Below are 19,969 nucleotides of genomic sequence, written 5' to 3'. Positions count from 1 at the left end.
TGCAAAATCATGCTCCATAACTGACACCACCCATACTTAGCTGTTATAATTAATCATTTAAGTAATTGACAAATTTAGCTTACCCTTGATTTGAAGTGAAGGCAATTTAGGAGAGAAGTTGATGAAAAAATACAGTTTAACCTCTCTCTCTCAGCTGTCTTCCAACAAAAGGACAGTACTGTCTCCTGCACAGTGCCATCCTGGTCTCTGGGTAACAGAATCTCTATATTGCCTTTTTGCCAGATTCTTGCATCTCAGTCTTTGGCTGAGACCCAGCCCATCATTGCGTGAAATGAATTACATGAAACTTTTTTTTTTTTTTTTTGGCTTTTGTTAAAAGTGAGCTGGAAATTGAGGCACAAAACAGAGGCCGATTTAATTCTGCAATTCAGATTTGGGTCAAGTTTGCCTCCTTGTTTTTGTGGCTTTAGTGTGACTTGAAAGCTACAGTGACAACTCCACTTTTCATCTGAAGGGTACAGTAAATAGTTAAACAGTGGATGTCTCTAACATGTACCTTCAGAATAAATTCTATTAACATTCATTCAAGCATGACAGTCAGTGTATATCAGATATACTGTATTATAGTTGACTTGGTGCATACCCATAATACATGGCATATTTTACTTACTTTTTTACGTATTAAAGAACCAAAATTATTAAAAATCTGAGAGAAGACAAGTTCAGAGTAAAAAAAAAAAAAAAAAAACAGAAGAGGAAAAGCTGTGTTCTTCCCCCATAATAGCATGAATAGCTTGTTTGAAATGTAGGTAGTGAATTGAAAGAGAGAGATATTTGTGCCTCAAATTAGAAATCAGACAGGGTGCTTCACAAAAAATGTACACATAACCTACAAACAGTAATAAAAATGCAAATACCCCAAGCAGTTCCCATTTTTCATTAATTGAATCCACTTTTTCAAGGAGATCATTTGGTAGTAAAACGCCACCTTTCTTCAAAGCTTCAACCTTACTAAGCAGCTCCGTCTTTTTCAGGTCCCTGATGGACATTTCCACACTGTATCGCTAAATCGGGAAGAGAAAAAAAGATACCATTAGGGAAAGAGGTGTTCTTAGAAAATCTTTGAGCACAGAGTTAGTGAGGCTCATGGGTGTTAAAAGTTTGTGTTTACAATAAAATTAATGGGGAGGCTAAACTAAGAAATTTGAGTTGTTGAGAAAAATTGCTGAAAACAGTTAAAAATATACAAATTTCTCACATATACACAAACATCCAAGGTATTCCATTTAGTTGACTACGATTTATGTCTTTCCAAATGAAAGTTTGTACACACATTTGATCTTTATCTTAAAATACTCCAAATAGGAACATACCTGGTCTAGAGGGATTTAATATCAAAATTAGTTTTGGTCAACATTTGGCTCCAGAGTACTGCCCATCACTCATCTCTGCCTCCCAGAGGACTGGTCTCAGAGTGGTACAAATAAAATGATCCCTAAAAAGTGTGTAACTTCCTCCTTATCCTATAAGTCCCCTAAATTCTGTTAACTTTTTTTTTTCATTTTTCTTTTACTTAAAAATTCTGTGTGGGCTTGGAGAAGAGGTACATATAGAGAGGAAAAAACAAAAAAACAAAAAAACACTGTTTTGAGAATGGTTACAAATCTACGCTTCCTTATTGATTGTTGTAAAATGTCCCAAACATCACAATCGATTACAGAGCTCTCTTCCCGCAACATACATTGTATTCTAACAAACTGCCAAGTGGGTGTCTCCTAAAGGATGTTTTGCTGGTGATAATAAGTGCTATTTAATGTGACAGTTAACTAGGGTGATTCTCTTCAAATAACTCTATTTGGATAACTTCATAGTTAGAAAGTCCTATATTATGGACAACTATATATGACTATGGATGTATTTTTAAAATGTGCACCTAAAAACAACTCTGAATAGAAAAACTAGATTCTGGTTAGAGTATTAAACATATTTTACAACTTTAGCACATTTCCAAATGTATACTGGCAATCCCTAAACTTCTTTCTTCAATGCATAAAAGTTAGGTTACTGGGGTCCTTGGTAATAATACACCATTGTCCTAACTGAGCTAAGATGAGCACCTTACCAGATCTAATAAGAAATGCTTTTGTCTGGGCAAAGTAGGAAATCAGCACGTTCAAAACATGCGCAAGCACTTGGGTGATTTTATTCACCTTGAAAACATGATACTATGTAAGATCCCAAACTAAAATACAATTGGAAGCAGCTTAAAGGAAAAGAAGGTGTAAAATCCGTGTTTCGGTTAATAGGCCCTCAGCATTTTCCTGCATATGTTTGCATACTTTTAGTTTCATATTTTAATCTTTCATTTACACTAAACATGCACATCATTTGTATTATGTAAACTTCTCCAAATGTTCCTTATTTGTGGATCACAGAACAAAATGTTTTAAATGAGGTGATTTAAAGCATTTCATAGTATTAATGAATGTTGATCAGGGTGTCAGAGTATCCAAAATTACATGAATATGCATAATGAAAAGAATCAAGGGTTGCTTTAGAGCTCTTTCAGAATTTGGCCTGTGATACATGGGAATTCTGATTGTATTTTCTAATGGCAGGCAATTACCAAGACCACATTACTCCAACACTTATAAAACACACTGTCCACTCGAGTTTTCTGGACTTAACACTCAAACACGTATTCTAGAAACCTAAATAGTGTCTTATTTATCAGAGTAATGATTGGAGGAGAGGGCAATCTGCTTTATGTAATCAGAGTCCCATCTAAAGATGATATGGCTGACAAAGATTTACATAATTAATTTGGTAAGACTTCTTTGACATAATATTGGGGGAACTAGCATTTCAAGCAAGCAGAAGAATCCTATTCAAATCTTTTGCTTATGTCATGTGCGTTAATTGACAGAGTGGGTCCTCCAGCTGTGCCACCTGGGATCAGCCTCGACCAGTTACCACTTTCACTTGTAACAAGCTCACCCCCCTCGTTACCCCAACTTTGAACAGCTCCTACACAGCAGATCAGTCAAGAAAGACAACAGTTTAGATGTGTCCCATAAACATCATAGTCTTGTAATAATAAAAATATAAAAAACAATTAATTTAATTTTAGACATAATAAAATAATTTTCTCTGTGAAATCTAGTACCGGTAGTCACTGCAACAGCTATTATAAAAGGTTATTACATTAAAAAACTTGTCTTTAAGTATGCTCTCTGTCTTTGTCACCATGTAACCTACTGTATAAACAGACCGATGAAAGATGTGATTGATGGACAATGCCTTCAAACTATAAAAGCTAAGAGAATACAGCTAATTGTTAGATATATTGGTATGTGCATGAGAGGTAATAGAATGTCATGTAATTTAAGATGAAAATATTTATTTTAATTTTTGAAGCTCTCTGAAGGTTGAATCTGATATAATTTAGGGCCTCAAGCTGTATATGTCATCATGCCAGAGGGATATATTTTTGTTGATGTTAGTATGTTTTTGCTTTTCTCTCTCCAACATTTTCAGAAGCATTAGAGAGGGACAATCAACTGCCAGCTCTATTAGTTCTCGGTCATTCTATCAAGTAGGGCTACTTTAGCCTGTGGTGAGAAAATAATTTAGCCTTCATATTCATTCCGTCCACAGCAGTAAGTGAGCAGAGGTTGCCCCATTGTGCCCTGTAGTCTAGGGATGTTATGATATAGACTACTCTTCAATAGTCAAAAACGAGATTAACAAAGTTAAAGTCAGATGGCTTTTCTTGAGTGCTAAGGTAAATAAACATCCAGTATTTAATTTCCCCACAGCACCTGCTGTGGGCCTGTCTAGTCAAAAATAAAATATATTCTATTGAAAGGGCGTATTTACATTATTAAGTGTATTTGCTTGGCCAATTCAATTTTGACTAATGAAGCCTCCTAATAGATATGTGAATGATCTAAATTAAAGACACAGGCCACTCCTATTCTAAATGCCACTCCTGTGTGTATATAGAGATATATAAAGAAACCTTTAAAAACCGAATTAAAAATAACCACAAACATTAGCTCATTTTTAAAGCTAAGAATTAAAGAAGTTTTTAGAAAATTCTCATTCAGTGCTTCCTTTTTAAAAGCACAAATACTAAAATTGAATTATAAAACAAAGTTGGCCAAAACAGGACTTCTGAAGTAAATAAAATTAGAAATGCATGAAGACTTGATTGAGATAACTTTTTTGACAGTTATGCTAAAGGGATTTTTCCCCCCAAACCTTTTTTTTTCCTTTTTTTTTTTTTTTTTTTTGTTAAAAATCACACCGAAAATTCTGCCCAAATGGAGACTGGAACAATGCCTTGAAACAGTGTTAATTGTCACCATGGAAACCAGAAGAATAAGCCATTTTGAAACTGGTATAGAAGGCACACATTGAGCAACTCAAGCATTTTTCTGCCTCCCTCAATGTTAAAGAACGAGATGCCTTGTCACTGTGAGGTCAGAGAAAGAAAGCGTCATGAAAGGGATGTCGATGCTCACCGTCTAGTAAGTAAAAAAATAAAAAATAAACTACATACAGCTAATGCTACAAGACTCTACCCAGTGAATCTTTTTGAAATACAAAGATCATCAAAAGATGGCCAGGATTGGGGGATGGATTCCACCTAAGCAAAACTTCAGGGCTATATTATGTGAACCTTGCCCCCAAAGCTCCCTGGGAATTCTGCTGTTGTAATAAAACTTCAGAAGAGGAAAGAAAAAAGGCAGCATGATGGAATTCAAAATAATGCTCTAAAAAGCACACAGAGAGATTAAGACATCCATTGTAAGACTTTTGTATGGTGCTTCTGTTGGTTATGCTGAAAAGAGACCAGACATTGCTGAGCGGAGAGTGAAGTTTTGGCTATGAAAAACACAAGAATTAAACCAAAGAATTTTCTTGATTATTAGAATAGGGCTGTCAGATGCTGTATCTTCAGGGTTTGAGTATTTACATCTTACACTGTTTTTTAACTGGGCTTCATGTGATTTTATATGAGGAAGAGTAAAAGCAAGGAAAATGATCTAGTTATTATAATTACAGTTTGATTATCTTTCCCAGTGCAAAGTAATACCATAAACACCTGTATATCCAGCATAATCCCCTTTCCCATAAACACACAACAGGTAGAGAAAATACACTGAGAAAATAAAATGTATTATAGTCTATCAACAAGAAAGCTTATGCTAGGAACACACCAAAACACCAAACCACTGGTAAAATTATGCGTGAAAATATGCATTTTTGCACAAAAATGCAGGGATGTATCCGTCTATGACTCCCGTATTGTGTTTTCGGGCTAGTGTTTGCCCTCCTCATGCGAGGCTTCATGGTGGCCCCTCAGCAAGTCCATGCCTAATGCCATTCAGTGGTGAACAAAGAGTCTTTTTATATGAAAGTCCAGGGTCCACAGCTCAGCTGTACATGCTGAGTGCAGGAATCTGCTAGAGGCCAGTGTCCCCTTTGCAGCAGTTCTTGCACTGCCCCCTTTTTCAGAGCACCAGCGTCCAGCATCTCACAGTGCATGTGATGTTTCACATGGAGCCAATATCACCAACACTTAGGGAAGATGTTCAAGATTGAAGAAGAGGGTTCGAGCCCAAGACAAACAATAAGTTTGTCTTATTGTTTTGTCAAAAGTCTTTATTTCTTGCAAACTCCTTGTATTTTACCATTAGCAATTTATGGCAAATAACTGCACAGAGAAATTATAAAGACTCCTACAATTGTCCTTGTAAATTGATAATAGGCTTTCTTGATTGGGATAAATCTGCTGCTGAGCCTTCGGAAAAATTAAAAAGTGCAATGTCATCTAAAATTGCCAGAATTCACACAGCAAATTACATCTGAGGTTAAGAATTGAGTTTTCCCCCCTCTTCTAGCTTATTTCATTTGCATGATCTGGAAATCACATTACATTGGCCATGTATTGTTAATTGGATATAGATTGCATTACCTTTAATATAAATCAAACTACACATATTAAAATGAATTGCAAATTCCCTAATAGAGGATCATAAAACAATCTTTTTTAAAGTATCTCCCATTAATAATTTAATTCCAATTATATCACTCAGAAAACTTAAGTAGGAAACCTGGCAACTTATTTCTCCAATCATTCCTTTTACAAAACAAATACCTAAGGCTTTTTAAATAAATACCCAGAGCAAAATTCACTGTTATAGAACAAAAATAAAAAACAACCATGACTTAAAACTTTTCAATGCCAATTTTAAGTAAAATACTGCATAAGAACACCAAATCTGCCCGTCTTGTCCCTTCCCTACCCAGGTCTAGGGTGAGAAAAAAGTCTCCTATAGAAAAGATTTACTAAGTTTAAGAACTACTGTAATCATACTCTGAAATTATAAAATTGATTATTATTCTTCTATTTATTTCTTAAAAGGTCCTCTAGCCCCTTAGATTTTTCTATAAATTTGATGTCTTTCTGAAGTCTTTGCATGGCCTTTAATGAGTTTATATTAAATATTTAATACTGTTTAGGGCATATCCACTACTACCAAAAACAGTTATATTCCCAGCAGTCCCACTGTTTCAGGCAGAGGACTTGATTGATCCTCCTAGCCTGAATTGAGTAGAATGAAAAGAAGCAGTTGGAAAATAGCTGCAATCATTTAATGCAGATGACCTCTGACAGCCTCGCAGCTCTTCTATCTGAACAGAAATTTGCATGGGGTCTCTGTGCAGAGGAACAATGTAACCTAAATGGTAGACAATCTTTATTCTAATGAAGTGGGTGTCAAGGTCAATGTAAAACTGCAATGATAAATGGTACACCACTAGGCAAGAGAAGTTGCATAGGCATTGTAGTGCTTTCACATTAATTGAAGACTGAAATGCGCTGCGTGAAAAGCACAAGCCTCTCTTTTCACCATAATGTGTTAATGCGCCAATGCCGAAATGATTTCAAGATGTTTGCCTGTTGACATGTATCTTATTGCAAAAATAACGTAAATATGAAATTATGGCACAAAATGGATATTTTTAGAATTTAGCTTTTTCCCTGAATATAATTACAAAAATCTAAATGAAATATCTCCAAACAACGTCCTGACACCTAATGTAATTCCTTTGATCCCCCTTTCTTTTCTTTTTCTATTTAGACCTGTCTTTAATTAGTTTCAACCAGCCACCTTTTATAGACCCTTCGATGGGTACTTTCATACTGAGCTAAGTGTAAAAGAGGACCGCGTAGAGGAGAATCATTCAAATATACATATTTTCCCTCTTACTTCTAAGTTTTCTACTTGGTCTGCAGTTAAGATCTTCAGGTGTTGTCTGTCCTGAATAAAAGTGTAATGAAAAGCCCATGGTTTGCAAAAGAAAATAACTATTTTCTAGCATGAGAACTAGAAAACTATAATCTGGTTGTTTGACATTGCCAAAATGACTACACAGCAATAATTACACCACTTCTTCAGTTGATCTAGCAATTTTGTGGCAGTCAATATTTTTCTTTATATGAAAATAAGGACAGTAAGCTGCTTTTAAAAAATCCTGATCTATTTAAGCCTGTGAAGGGAACATTGTTTGCTAATACACTCATTAGCAACCAAGCATTTTAAGTTCATCAATTAAACAGGAAATGGAGTTGCACCGTTAGTCACAATTTGCTAAAATACTGATAAGAGCATATTGCTGATCATTTGAGAAACATTTCCAGGCTCAACCCATAATATGTTATAAACTGGATGCATTTTTATGGATGACATTTTTTTCTGATTCCCGTAGACTCTGTGATACAGCCACCTTTCACAACACTAAGCTTCCTGCTACAAATAGATTTTAATAATGGAATTAGAGTTATACTAGTCAAGAATGGTCTGCAGGTCTTTCGGTCTGCGGTCTCGGTGAATAGAAGGTTATTGGTATGATTTACTATAAAATAACTGATATTGCTTGTTTGAAAGTCTGATGTAAAAACAAACTGTCTCAAATAGAAATCGACATTCCTGAAATGGTAATTCAGAGAAAAAAAATCTCAACATGAATAAGGATAGTGAAAAAGGAAAAAAAGTTACTGATGAAACTGTTTAAAAAACTGTACAGCTTCATCTGCGTGTGATTTGTCAGGTCTGAAGCTTTGACGTGCCCAAGGGGCAGACCCCAGCGGGGAGTGGGCTGCCGAGCTAAATAGCTGTGAAAGAAGTCTTAATGTAGGATGGAATTCAAACTAACCTTGACATGACCTCGGGAAAAATATGCAAAAAGTAAAATGAATGCACTCTGCAAGATACATCCTAATTTTGTGGTGGAGCTGGTTAGTTTTACAAACATAACTGAGACCTTAAAAGAAAAATAGAGAGCTAGTAAAAGGGGAAAACTTTGGAATTCAGGCAAAAAAAAAAAAAGATGTAAGCAGGCATGATGTGTTACGGTGAAGGCATGTGAACCATTTGGAAAGAATCCAAATAAAAACCCACACCGAACAATATTGTTGTCAGCCTGTCTATTCAGGAAAATTGGTTTTTTTAGGTTGAATATAAATGACACAAAGCCAAGATTACATCATTGCATTACAAAGTCTGTTGTGGCTTTTAGCTGAACAAGCCCCATGGATCTATTGGTTTAGGACAGTAATTCAGTAAGGAGGTTTTAATGTGTTATTTTTCCTCCAGTGTCAATAAAAAATAGAAGAATTTAAGAAAGAAATATCGTGAATGCTCTCTAGTCTCTTCCTTGCTTTTGGTCCATATTTGATAAGCCAAACTCAAATTTTAGTTGATGCACTAAATCTTGATTTGACTTTATTGTAAATTTTGCGTGTTTTGAAGTGATCGGCTTAAGGAGGAAGGCATTTGTTCTAGCTCCCCAGCCAAGGACTGGCTAACTCATTGGATATACGGAAATTTTAATTGAGTGTCAACTTGTGCAGAAATTCAATCCTATTACCTTCTCAATGCAATTTTGGAGCAATACCAGTTATTTAGTACACTACTAACCAGACTTTAAACATAATTAAATTACTAAGAACATACACCCCAAATCTAATGACTTAAATCCCTACAGCAAGGATGTGAATTCCTGGATCAGGTATATATGCTTCTATTAGATTTTCATAAACATAAAGTGAGCAGAAGGATGCAATCACTTAGAAGTACAGAAGTACAAGGAATTTTGCTAAGAACCTGTTGAACAGCCATTTGTAAAGATCACTGCTTAATAGATATGTCATGCCATAGGGCCCTTTTTTTGGTTTAGTCTTATTCAGTATTTTTATTAGTGAACATATTTGTATATGGCATGTTGATTAGATTGCCAGATTATACTAATCTCATTTATCAATAAAGAAGAATAAATATTTTAGCTCAGATATCATAAACTCAAGCACCTACAGGTAGTGGTATACTAGTAAACTGGCTCCCTGGGGGAGTGATTTCCCTGGTGAAAATATTCCCATCATGGTGGTTTCCAAGCTACCAATGGTTGCTACTGATGGCAAAATTCCTGAATATTTGACAATCAGCTCTCAAAAGCTAGAACTAACCAGGTCCAGCACCCCACTACCTGGCATCTAATGTACAGGAGTTGAGTATAGATAAGTCATCTTCTATCTTTCATACTCTAACTATTGCTAGGGTCATAGAAAAAGAGAACTATTGATATTTTTCTCTACTAAAAGAAAATGCATAAATGTGATGATAACTAACATTTGATTCCAGTCAAGGGGAAATAAGAGGAAGTAGTGTGGATTACGGAGGATAGGAGAGCACAAGTTTCTCTACTCAGCTCTGCCAACTGTTCCTGTGTGGAAATATGGCTTCGATATGGCTTCTGTATGGCCAGGTACACATCTGAAGAGAAGACAGAATGTATATTTTTATGTGAAATCTTATAATTTTTATATGTTGAATTAAAACTTTTTAACACTGTACACGTTAACCTATGTCTCTGAGTTAGATCTGAATTTGCAGGCAACTATTTTGCAGTGTCTATTTTAGACGATGATACTAGACTCCAAAGAGAACACAACATGCTGGCATAGTAGATGAAACCGAAGAAGGAGATAGGACAAATATCAAGCCAGACAGAGTTAATAACCATCCCCTCCCCTCATACAAAAAAAACAGAAATACAGAAACTGCACAAAGAATGGAGGTGACTAGGTTTCAACTGTCTTTGGGTTCAATGAGTCAACAGACAGTGGAAGGAATGTTAAAAAAAAAAAAAGAAATATGATTCGGGACTGAACTGAGACAAATCCAGGGTCAAAAAAAAGAAAGGTAGCAGATAGGTCAGCTTGACTGTGGTTTACTAGGCCCAAACCTGTAGTTCTGGTTCTCACTGGGTTCCATGTTCCAATAGGGACCTAAGCAATGTATTAAATATCCAAAGGAGAGCACTTAAGGAAGAGAGAAGATTAAACACTTATCCAGGGAGCAAGCTGTTGAAGAAGCCGGAGATAGATATTCAGCCGAGAGGTAAATAAGAGTTGAAGATGACAGAAGAGAGGGAAGAACATGTTAGTAGATTTGGAATATTTAGAGGACTAAATAGAAAACATTAATTTGTTTCATCTGACCTCAGAGGTCAAGCCTGGGATCAAAGACTGAAGCACAAGAAGAAAGAAAGCTTGGGCGATAGTGAGTTCTCACTCACCAGAGTTATTCAGGCAGAGACCAGAAGTCTACCCATTTGGGATATTTTATGGGATAATGAGGCACTGAATGAGGATTGGTCTAGAAGATAGTCTAGAATTCCTCTCTATTTTAGAAAGTTGAGCTTCTTTGGGCCCACATTCACCAGATCAGCCATAACAATCATGTTATTATGTGCAGAAGAAATGCCAAGACTGAAAAACAGCAAGTTAAGGAGAAGCTGTCACTTGCTGGAAAGAGACTCAGATATAAGATACTCATGCAGAGAAACCCAGGAGAGCAACAGTGGAGCAAAGACACAACCACATAAAATGTAAGCTATACAATCTAAGCTCAAATACAGAGAACAAAAAGAAAAGGCAAGGTTGACTGAAAAATTCTCAAATCATCTTCAATCTGTCCTACTTTAGAGGCATATTTGATGAATTCCTTAACTTAAGGAAACCTTTTGGGTCCTTTTTTTGACTAAATATTTTTAGGATATAGGAAACTTCCACTATACAATTTATGAAGTTAGGCCCATATTTCAAGAAGTCCTTCCTGTAGATATTTTAAAGACAAACTTCACAAATACCACTCTCAAAAATTTTCTTCCATTGATATATATCAGAAATTTCTCTAGCAGATATCTAGGAAATGTGTTATAACTCTTGCTGCCAGTAGTGTGGGCATAATGGCAATTTCTCCTACATGCTATGAAACTTCATGGTTCTGCTGTATTAGGTCGAAAATCTGCACATCTCAATGGGTTTTCTTTTTTTTTTTTTTTTTCTTTTTGCGGTATGCGGGCCTCTCACTGTTGTGGCCTCTCCCGTTGCGGAGCACAGGCTCCGGATGCGCAGGCCCAGCGGCCATGGCTCACGGGCCCAGCCGCTCCGCGGCATATGGGATCCTCCCAGACCGGGGCACGAACCCGTATCCCCTGCATCGGCAGGCGGACTCTCAACCACTGCGCCACCAGGGAGGCCCCTCAATGGGTTTTCTGTTCATTCCAATGCACTTCAGTGACGATGTGGATCATTGCCATAATACATCATGACTGTTCTAATTACAGTTTCATTATGATATACCCTATCAGGGCTGTTGTAATGTCATGTCAGCACATAGTAAGAATAGTTATGCAATTATGTAATATCTGTTAGAGTATGCACTGTAGAATGGAAAAAAAAAGAAAAAAGACATGAGGAACAGCAGTTAATGTAATGAAACTCAGTTTTCTCCTTTAAAAAAGTTTCTAATTTAAAAGTACCATTTCTTTTGTTTCCCATCTCCCAACCTAAACAAACGCCTTCAAACACATTTATTTTTGTTTAATTGGATACTACTATATAATTGAATGGACTAATTTTTTTAATAAAGCAAAATAAGAAGAGAAAAGGGAAGTCCTTGACTGTAAGCTGTTCTCTGTATGTCACAAAAGAATAAGATTCACCTAATATATGCGACAAGAAATCCAGTAAAAATTTAAGTGTAATAAATTAAAGCCCACTGAGGCTTACTGTTATGCAAACTTCAAATACAACGTCACATTCTTCTGTTGCCCTTGATCTCTTGTTGCACATAGAATTTCTTGCCTCATCTCCTAAAACTCAATTGACCAGCTCTGTCTTAAAAAAAACTATGATAATGAAATGAGATAAAGCATTAGCATCCATATTTACTTCTCTAAATTATGACCATAAGTATTCACTTGCCTTTAGTCCAGCTGCCAAAATATACCCAAATATTTATAAAAATAGAAATCTTGTCATTTGTCATAAATTTGAAGAATAAACTCTCAAAGGATGAGGGCATGCCTTTTTGGTCAACCATGGAGTATCTTGAACATTTGAGGCCTTCAGAAAACACGGAGTCAATGAATAGTTTCTCAAACTAAGTGATACATGAACTGCTTTTTGTTGTTTTAATATACAATCATGGGAGAATTTATATATCAAAGCTTACCCCATATCTTTATAGCTGAATTACAGGCCCGTTCAATGCATTTATAATAGAAATGCTGACGAAGCCTAAAGCATGGATGTGTACAGTTGTGCAGCAGCAGCCATTTCAAATATAGATATATTTTTAGCATTAGGAGGGACTAAGTTTGTTTAAATCTGGACTTTTTTTTTTACAATTGCAAGTAATGTTAATAACACACTGTAAATGTTAAGGTTAAGTGTGCAATGTCAAAATAGATTGAATCTCTCTGAAAATTGGAAATTCAGGCTTTTCAAACGTAATCCAGATGTTTGGCTTTTATTCAGATTTCAAGAAAGAGGGAACTAATATGATATAAAATTCATACATGCATATTTCATTAGTGCCTTTTGTATCACTGAATTAAACATTCTGAAACGTGCTTTTCCCAAATCACATAGAGTTTTAAACCAAAGCAGTTGCCAAGATGTTGCTCACCTCAAAAATAATGCCAAATTAATCTCATAAGGAAGAAACTATATATTTCTTAGGTTAACTCTGTTGATAATGTTTCTCCAAAGAGAGTATCCTGCTTTCTCTTTGAGGATGACAAGAAAAATGAGAAGTAGAACACTGTAGGCATTGTAGTGTATCAAAAAGATATTACTGCCGAACATGGTAACTGAAAATCTGCGAAAATCAGTGGCCTAAATGGAGGCTGAAAGCACTGTCCCCCATAGTGTCATCATCAAAAACAATCTTTTCAAGTTTAGTGCAAATGGGCATTCCCTAGGGACCATGGACTCCAGCACTGAGAAGCATGTCCAGAACTCACCATGAAGGTGCTGAGACAGAGCCAATCAAAGCATTTCCAGGGTTGTCTGCTCTGAAAACACAAGAGAAACGTCATCGTACCTTTATGTATTCACATCATGACTTTTCTTTGGTTGGGCGTTTTTAACCTTTCAAAGGGTTTTAACATCTATAATCTTAATAGATCCATAATGCTGTGAGGTTTTTCTTGGTGACTGCCTGAGTCCATGTATAATAAAATATTTGATCTCTTAGGCCACTTTTTGAGAGTACTCTGGGTGCCTTCACATCAGATGAGGATGAATGTTGTTTCAGAATTAGGATATAAGCTCCTGCAATGGAGTATATAAGGTCAGGGACCATGTTTTGTTGACCCTTTATCTGCTATAACTCTAAGCATTATGGTTTAGATATAGAAGGTAGTGGGAAAATATTTATTCATTTGAATTTCTCCTAAAAGACCAGGTGAGCCTGTATCAGGCTGTTGAAATATATGCCAGGTAAAATTATATAGTACACAGAAATGGGTAGCAGGTGATTGCCTTATTTCTCTTTGACTTTAATGCTCAGTAAAACTTATTTGGTTAAAGCATCCTGTATAGAATTTTTAGAAACAGTGAACAAATTTAACTGTTTCCCATGGCCAGGAATGGTTAATATAAGAAAAGCTCCTATAAAATGTATCAAAGAAAAGAGGAAGGTGACAGCAGCTCTTTAAATATTTAAGGACACCCTTTATGAGTTCAGTGTTTTCTCACAGCAATAATATTTGATCAGAATGCAAGAGGCTGGCTCCAATTTCTAGTTCTAACACGAGACTGCTATAGACTTAAAAACCTTTCTGTTCTAGCCTCTCTTTTATGTTTCTTTGGGGTACATGTCCATATTTACCAGAGAGAGCTTTTAAGAAAATAAACTTTAAAGATTTTAGGCTTTAAGCTTTAAGTACTGTGTCTTGCTTCAGCCTCAAAAAGCTTGACTGTCATTTCAATGGATTTTTCTCTTTTTTGTTCTCCTACGTGGCAAACCCATGGGGAAAGTTAGTAATATCACTTCTGTCTTACGGGTTAAAAATTGATACACAGACGTTGAGTGACTTGCCCAAGGTCAATAAGACCATGCTAAAAGCCAGAAACAGATTTTTTTCTGGAATAATTTCAGCTTAGTTTGCTAGGCCGTTCTATTATTCTTGAAAATGCGTCTTTAGATATCAGTCCAGAAGTCTGAAGAAATTGGTGGGCCCTGGGAGTATAATGTAAATAAAGCCAAGAATGCCATCCAAAGTGACTTTAGAGTAGTCAAAACACAGTTAAGAACCCCACCCGTATAGCTTCTACAGCCAGATTCACTTTGGTGTAGGCTCGTCTTCCAAACCTCCATACATCTTCAACAGCATGAGGCTGAGGCTAAAAGGGCAGATAGGAGAGTTCTTACTGTTAGTCATACCTGTCATCCAGGAGCTCTGGGGTACAGGTAAAAATTTATTAGTATAAACTGAGACTATAAAGAGCAAACCTTGGTTGTGACAACTGCTTTTAACCATTTTTCCAACTGCTTTTAACCATTTTTCCAGTTATGTAAGGGAGTCTACCATAAACATTCAAGTAAGTTTACTAAAACAGCACATCAAAGAGAAACATACTGTGTTTGTGTGTATGTGTATGTATGTGTATCCAATCACACAAGTGATAAAAGTAAGGAAGAGGATGGAGAGAAGATTTAGAGAACAAAATGAAGGAAATGCATAGATGGATGGAGAGAAAGTAATAAGCAAATAGGGAAAATTATAAAGGTTTAAACAGATAGGGGAAACAATAACTAGTCTGCAGAGAATAAACCACAACAACTACCTAAAAATAAAAGTACTGCAGAAGAGGAAGGAAATCACAACTGGAGAGAAGGTCTTCAGTGAATGACTTCCCTGAAATAATCAGATGAAAGAATATGATAATGATGGCTTAAAAAAATTGTGTAAGGGCTGCAAAAATTCACTAAGAGGAGATGAGAACAAAAAGAGGCAGAAGTACCAGGATGTGGCCATTTAGTACAGCTTACATCCATAATAAAGGATAACTTTTCAAGAATAAATAGGTACTAAAATTTGTGATTTCGAGGATTTTATCTAAGCACCATAGATAGGGAGCCCCTTCACTGGGCACCATCTTCCCCGTGACTGTTACTTCTGCCTTTGCTATGTTGGTGGCTTGCTACATGGTCCAAGGGATGCCATTTCATATTTCTGTGTAAAATCTGTTCCATTTAAGACAGGGACAATGATATACTTGCCACTTACCCACCACAGATATATTTTAAGAAGTAAATAGGTCATGTTTCTACAAAATTTCAAATCTCTGTGGAAAATGCATCATTAAAAAAAAAGTCTCTACTTTTATTTTTATTATTATTATTATTATTATTATTTTTTTTTTTTTTTTTTGCGGTATGTGGGCCTCTCACTGTTGTGGCCTCTCCCGCTGCGGAGCACAGGCTCCGGACACGCAGGCTCAACGGCCATGGCTCATGGGCCAAGCCGCTCCGTGGCATGTGGGATCCTCCCAGACCGGGGCACGAACCCGTGTCCCCTGCATCGGCAGGCGGACTCCCAACCACTGCGCCACCAGGGAAGCCCTCTACTTTTAATAACATGACTTTTGTAATAAGATTTTTTTGGCATGTTACCCATTTGCAAGTAAGAATGCAAATTTCCCATTCATTTTTCTTATATGTCTTAGAAATAAGGTACTATAACTATTGTCTACATTAGAGAGTAAAACAAGTCACATTGGAGGGGAGTCATTGAAAAGGTACTATATATATATTTTTTCCCTGATCTTTTAGAAAATATATCAACAAAGCATTACTATTTTTCTCTACCCTTAATGAAGGGAGGAGGGAACATGTTGATATTACCCAGTAATACTACTTCTCAAAATCTGTACACACATGACCATTTAATTACCGAGTTCTATAAACATGGAAACAGAAAAGGACCCACGCCAAACATTTTAATTTGTGGACTAATGAGTTTCAAAGAGTTAGGCCAAAAAAAAAAGAAAATATATGCCTGGAATCAGATTGCCCATTTTTAAACTCTGCTTGCATTGCTTACTAGCTGTGTGACTCCCTACGCCTTAGTTGCTCATCGGGGGATAATATTAATACTTCTTTCATAAGGTTGCTCTGAGGACTGAATGTGCTAATATATGCAATGTCCTAGACAATTCCTATTAATAATAAGCACTATATTCAAGTGTTTGTTCACACTTGATCCAAATGCTGCATGCTAAAAAAAATAACCTTTGGCATAACTTTTCTCATCTCTTTTATGCCCCTAGTTTGTATAATTATGTAAAACTTCCCTTCACTAAATAAAACACTGAATCTAGGAATCAAAATTCAGTAGGAAAAAAACTTTGCCTTTTATTGACTTCCACTGGACACATGGCTGAGAGCTATTGTGATTTGCCATTGGTTTGTTACTCTTCCCCAGTGTGTCTTCCTGATTTTGGTAAAGGCCTAGGAGCATGTCAAACTAATTCCCAAATCTGAGGGGTTTTCCCATATTTCATTCTTCTGCAATGCACCTATCTCCATTCGACTTATTAAAATTCTATCTAGCAAGGTCCAGTTCAAATTTCATTTCTTCTACAAAGGTGTTCTAAGACCAGCACTTTTTTTATACCACACAAATGTGCTATCTTGGCTGTAATTTCATGTTTTTTGGTTTTATTTTTCTAAATGGATTATAAATTACTATGGAAAAGGATAACCTTCCTTTTAGTTTGTTCTCCATAGAATATAGTAATACCTAACAAATGCTTATTACCTCAACTTCATAGTTAGCATCATTCCTTACTCTTCCCTACTTTTTAAAGTAAGGGTGGAATTATTCAACCATTAATTCCTAATACATGTATTAGAACATATGGACATATGTAATTTTTAAAATATATGTGAGAACATGCCGCGGAGCGGCTGGGCCCGCGAGCCATGGCCGCGGAGCCTGTGTGTCCGGAGCCTGTGCTCCGCAACGGGAGAGGCCACAGCAGTGAGAGGCCCGCGTACAGCAAAAAAAAAATAAAAATAAAAAATAAAATATATGTGAGAAAAGAGAATTAAGGTAGGAAATATCATTGTGCGTAGGCACACAGAAAGTGATGCAAATTTCATAAATTATTAGTGGGGCTTGATACTAATTAGTACAGTTTGGAAAGTAGAAAAAACTTGAAATCAATTTTTCCCCAAGTAAATATGAATCTGCCTTTAACCAGATAGCTCTCCAGAGAAGTAGCCCCAGTAGGGAATTTGGAATTAGAGTGATCATCTGTCACTAGGTCTCTCAGGGTTGACTTTGAATTCAAATGTGAGCCTATTCTCTACCAAAATACCCTAGAGACCATTCTGGTCTTTTCGTCATAGACAGCTAAATGCCTTTAGCCATATTTGCCATGACATCCAATGTGACGAATGAAATACAAACCAGGGGTGTACATACCGTAACACAAGCAGAAGGTAAGAACAGGTTGTTCATATGATGTGAAGTGACCCATTTTCAATGGAAATATAAGTAAATATAACTATTCTACGCTGTCAAGAAATCTGAGGAACGTTTGGTAACTCTGCCTAAAGAAAACGGTAGGGAAATTAAAATATGTGGAAAATAAGATGTCAAAGAGAAAGCTGAACTTCCATGACAGATTTAGCAAAGGACACTGTTGAGAACCTGATTGAATAGTTATGTAAAAAAGAGTGGATATATGTATATGTGTAACTGATTCAATTTGCTGTAAGCAGAAACTAATGCAACATTGTAAATCAACTCTACTCCAATAAAAATTCATTTAAAAACAAATGAGGGCCTCCCTGGTGGCGCAGTGGTTGAGAGTCCGCCTGCCGATGCAGGGGATACGGGTTCGTGCCCCGGTCTGGGAGGATCCCATATGCCACGGAGCGGCTGGGCCCGTGAGCCATGGCCGCTGGGCCTGCGCGTCCGGAGCCTGTGCTCCGCAGCAGGGGAGGCCACAACAGTGAGAGGCCCGCATACCGCAAAAAGAAGAAAAAAAAAAACAAACAAAAAAAAACAAATGAAATTTTATATAAATCTGAAAAAAAGAATAGTTATCTACTACTGAATAAAAGTAAAATGGAAAGGAAAGGGTCCAAGAAGGCTCATAAAATATGTATTTATGACTACTATCTGAGATGAACTAAAAATAACATGGCATTTAGAAATTACCACTGTTGGGATACCCTAGTGGCGCAGTGGTTAAGAACCCGCCTGCTGATGCAGGGGACATAGGTTCAAGCCCTGGTTTGGGAAGATCCCACATGCCATGGAGCAACTAGGCCCGTGCACCACAACTACTGAGCCTGTGCTCTAGAGCCCGCGAGCCACAACTACTGAGCCCGTGTGCCACAACTACTGAAGCCCACGTGCCCGAGCTCCGCAACAAGAGAAGCCACCACAATGAGAAGACTGTGCACCACAACGAAGAGTAACCCCACTCACTGCAACTAGAGAAAGCCCACTCACAGCAATGAAGACCCAGTGCAGCCAAAACTAAATAAATAAAATAAATAAATTTATCTTAAAAAAATTAGAAATTACCGCTGTTATGGTAGTTTTCCAAAAAAAATTATATTAATTCAAATATGTATTGTTTCCTTAGCTTTGAAATTGTTCCTAAAATCCTGATTTTTGCCAGATTGCCTATAAGCAAAATCAATTACTAATTAGAACAATCTTTGCTTTTTAACCAAAGAGAGAATATTGAAGTTGGAATGGACCTTGGAGCTACCTAGTCCATTCCCCTCACTTTACAGATGAAGAAAATGAAACCTGAGAGCATGAGTGTCAGAGCCTAGGGAGAATCCGGCCTCCTTGTGCTTTATCACAGGATTTTCCAATCTTTTTTTCTTATCACTGGTCTTTAGTGAAGCTTAAAAATAAGATCAAAGAACACTCAAAAGAGGATCTAGATTATAAAATAACATAAAGAAACTGAGGCACTGAAATGAAGTCCATTCACATCCTCAAGAGAATTTAATACGTGGAGATCTGGGTGACAGTGGCCTTTTCCTTTTCCTGAGGAAGCCTCAAGATCAGTTAATCCTGATAGTATGCATATGAGAGTGTGACTGAGTTGTGGTAAAGCTCTTGGAGTAATAGCCAAACTTTTTAAAAAATTCCACTTTGTTGTATGTGTGTATGTGAGAGTGTGCAGCTAAATACTTTTATTTTGTTTTTACTGTTTCTAAGTCTGATTGATAATTCATTTTCTAAAAAGGTCAGTGTAAATTTCTGTTTCAGGGTCAGACACGAAATTTAGGGTTCATAGAATGATTTCAGAGCAGTCCAGCCGCCAGAGAAATACTAATAAAAGCAGAATAACAGCCAAAGTTGAAAGAAGTGTGTTAGAGCCACTCTCTGCTTTCCTTTGGGTCCCACAAGCACGCTAGAGTATAGGAGGCCACCTGGCGGTGAAATGAACCAATTAACCATTTAATATTACATTGAAAAGCAAGCAAAATAGGCAGATTTTGGGTTGTTAAAAAAGAAAAAGTAGAACCTTGGGCAAAAAGCTGATAGTCAACATGTATTATTGCAATACAACAGAGAGAAAATTGAATTGGAAAATCATTCAAGT

At 36.6% G+C, this 19,969-nt stretch overlaps 1 protein-coding gene across 4 annotated transcripts in view; it reads right to left on the bottom strand.

Moving 5' to 3' along the window:
* AKAP6 (A-kinase anchoring protein 6) overlaps nucleotides 1-19,969 on the bottom strand; it is a 607,701-nt gene that overhangs the window by 91,852 nt on the left and 495,880 nt on the right. For all 4 annotated transcript variants that reach the window (XM_082617945.1, XM_082617944.1, XM_082617947.1 and 1 more), the window contains one exon: nucleotides 879-1,025. In XM_082617945.1, the coding sequence (XP_082474071.1) occupies nucleotides 879-1,025 (147 nt within the window). The remainder of the gene's footprint in view (nucleotides 1-878; nucleotides 1,026-19,969) is intronic.

Source organism: Mesoplodon mirus (assembly GCF_964341445.2).
Source record: "Mesoplodon mirus genome assembly, chromosome: 4".
Lineage (NCBI taxonomy): Eukaryota > Metazoa > Chordata > Mammalia > Artiodactyla > Ziphiidae > Mesoplodon > Mesoplodon mirus.
The sequence above is the reverse complement of the archived record's forward strand: the minus strand, read 5'-3'. Positions and strand labels throughout refer to the sequence as shown.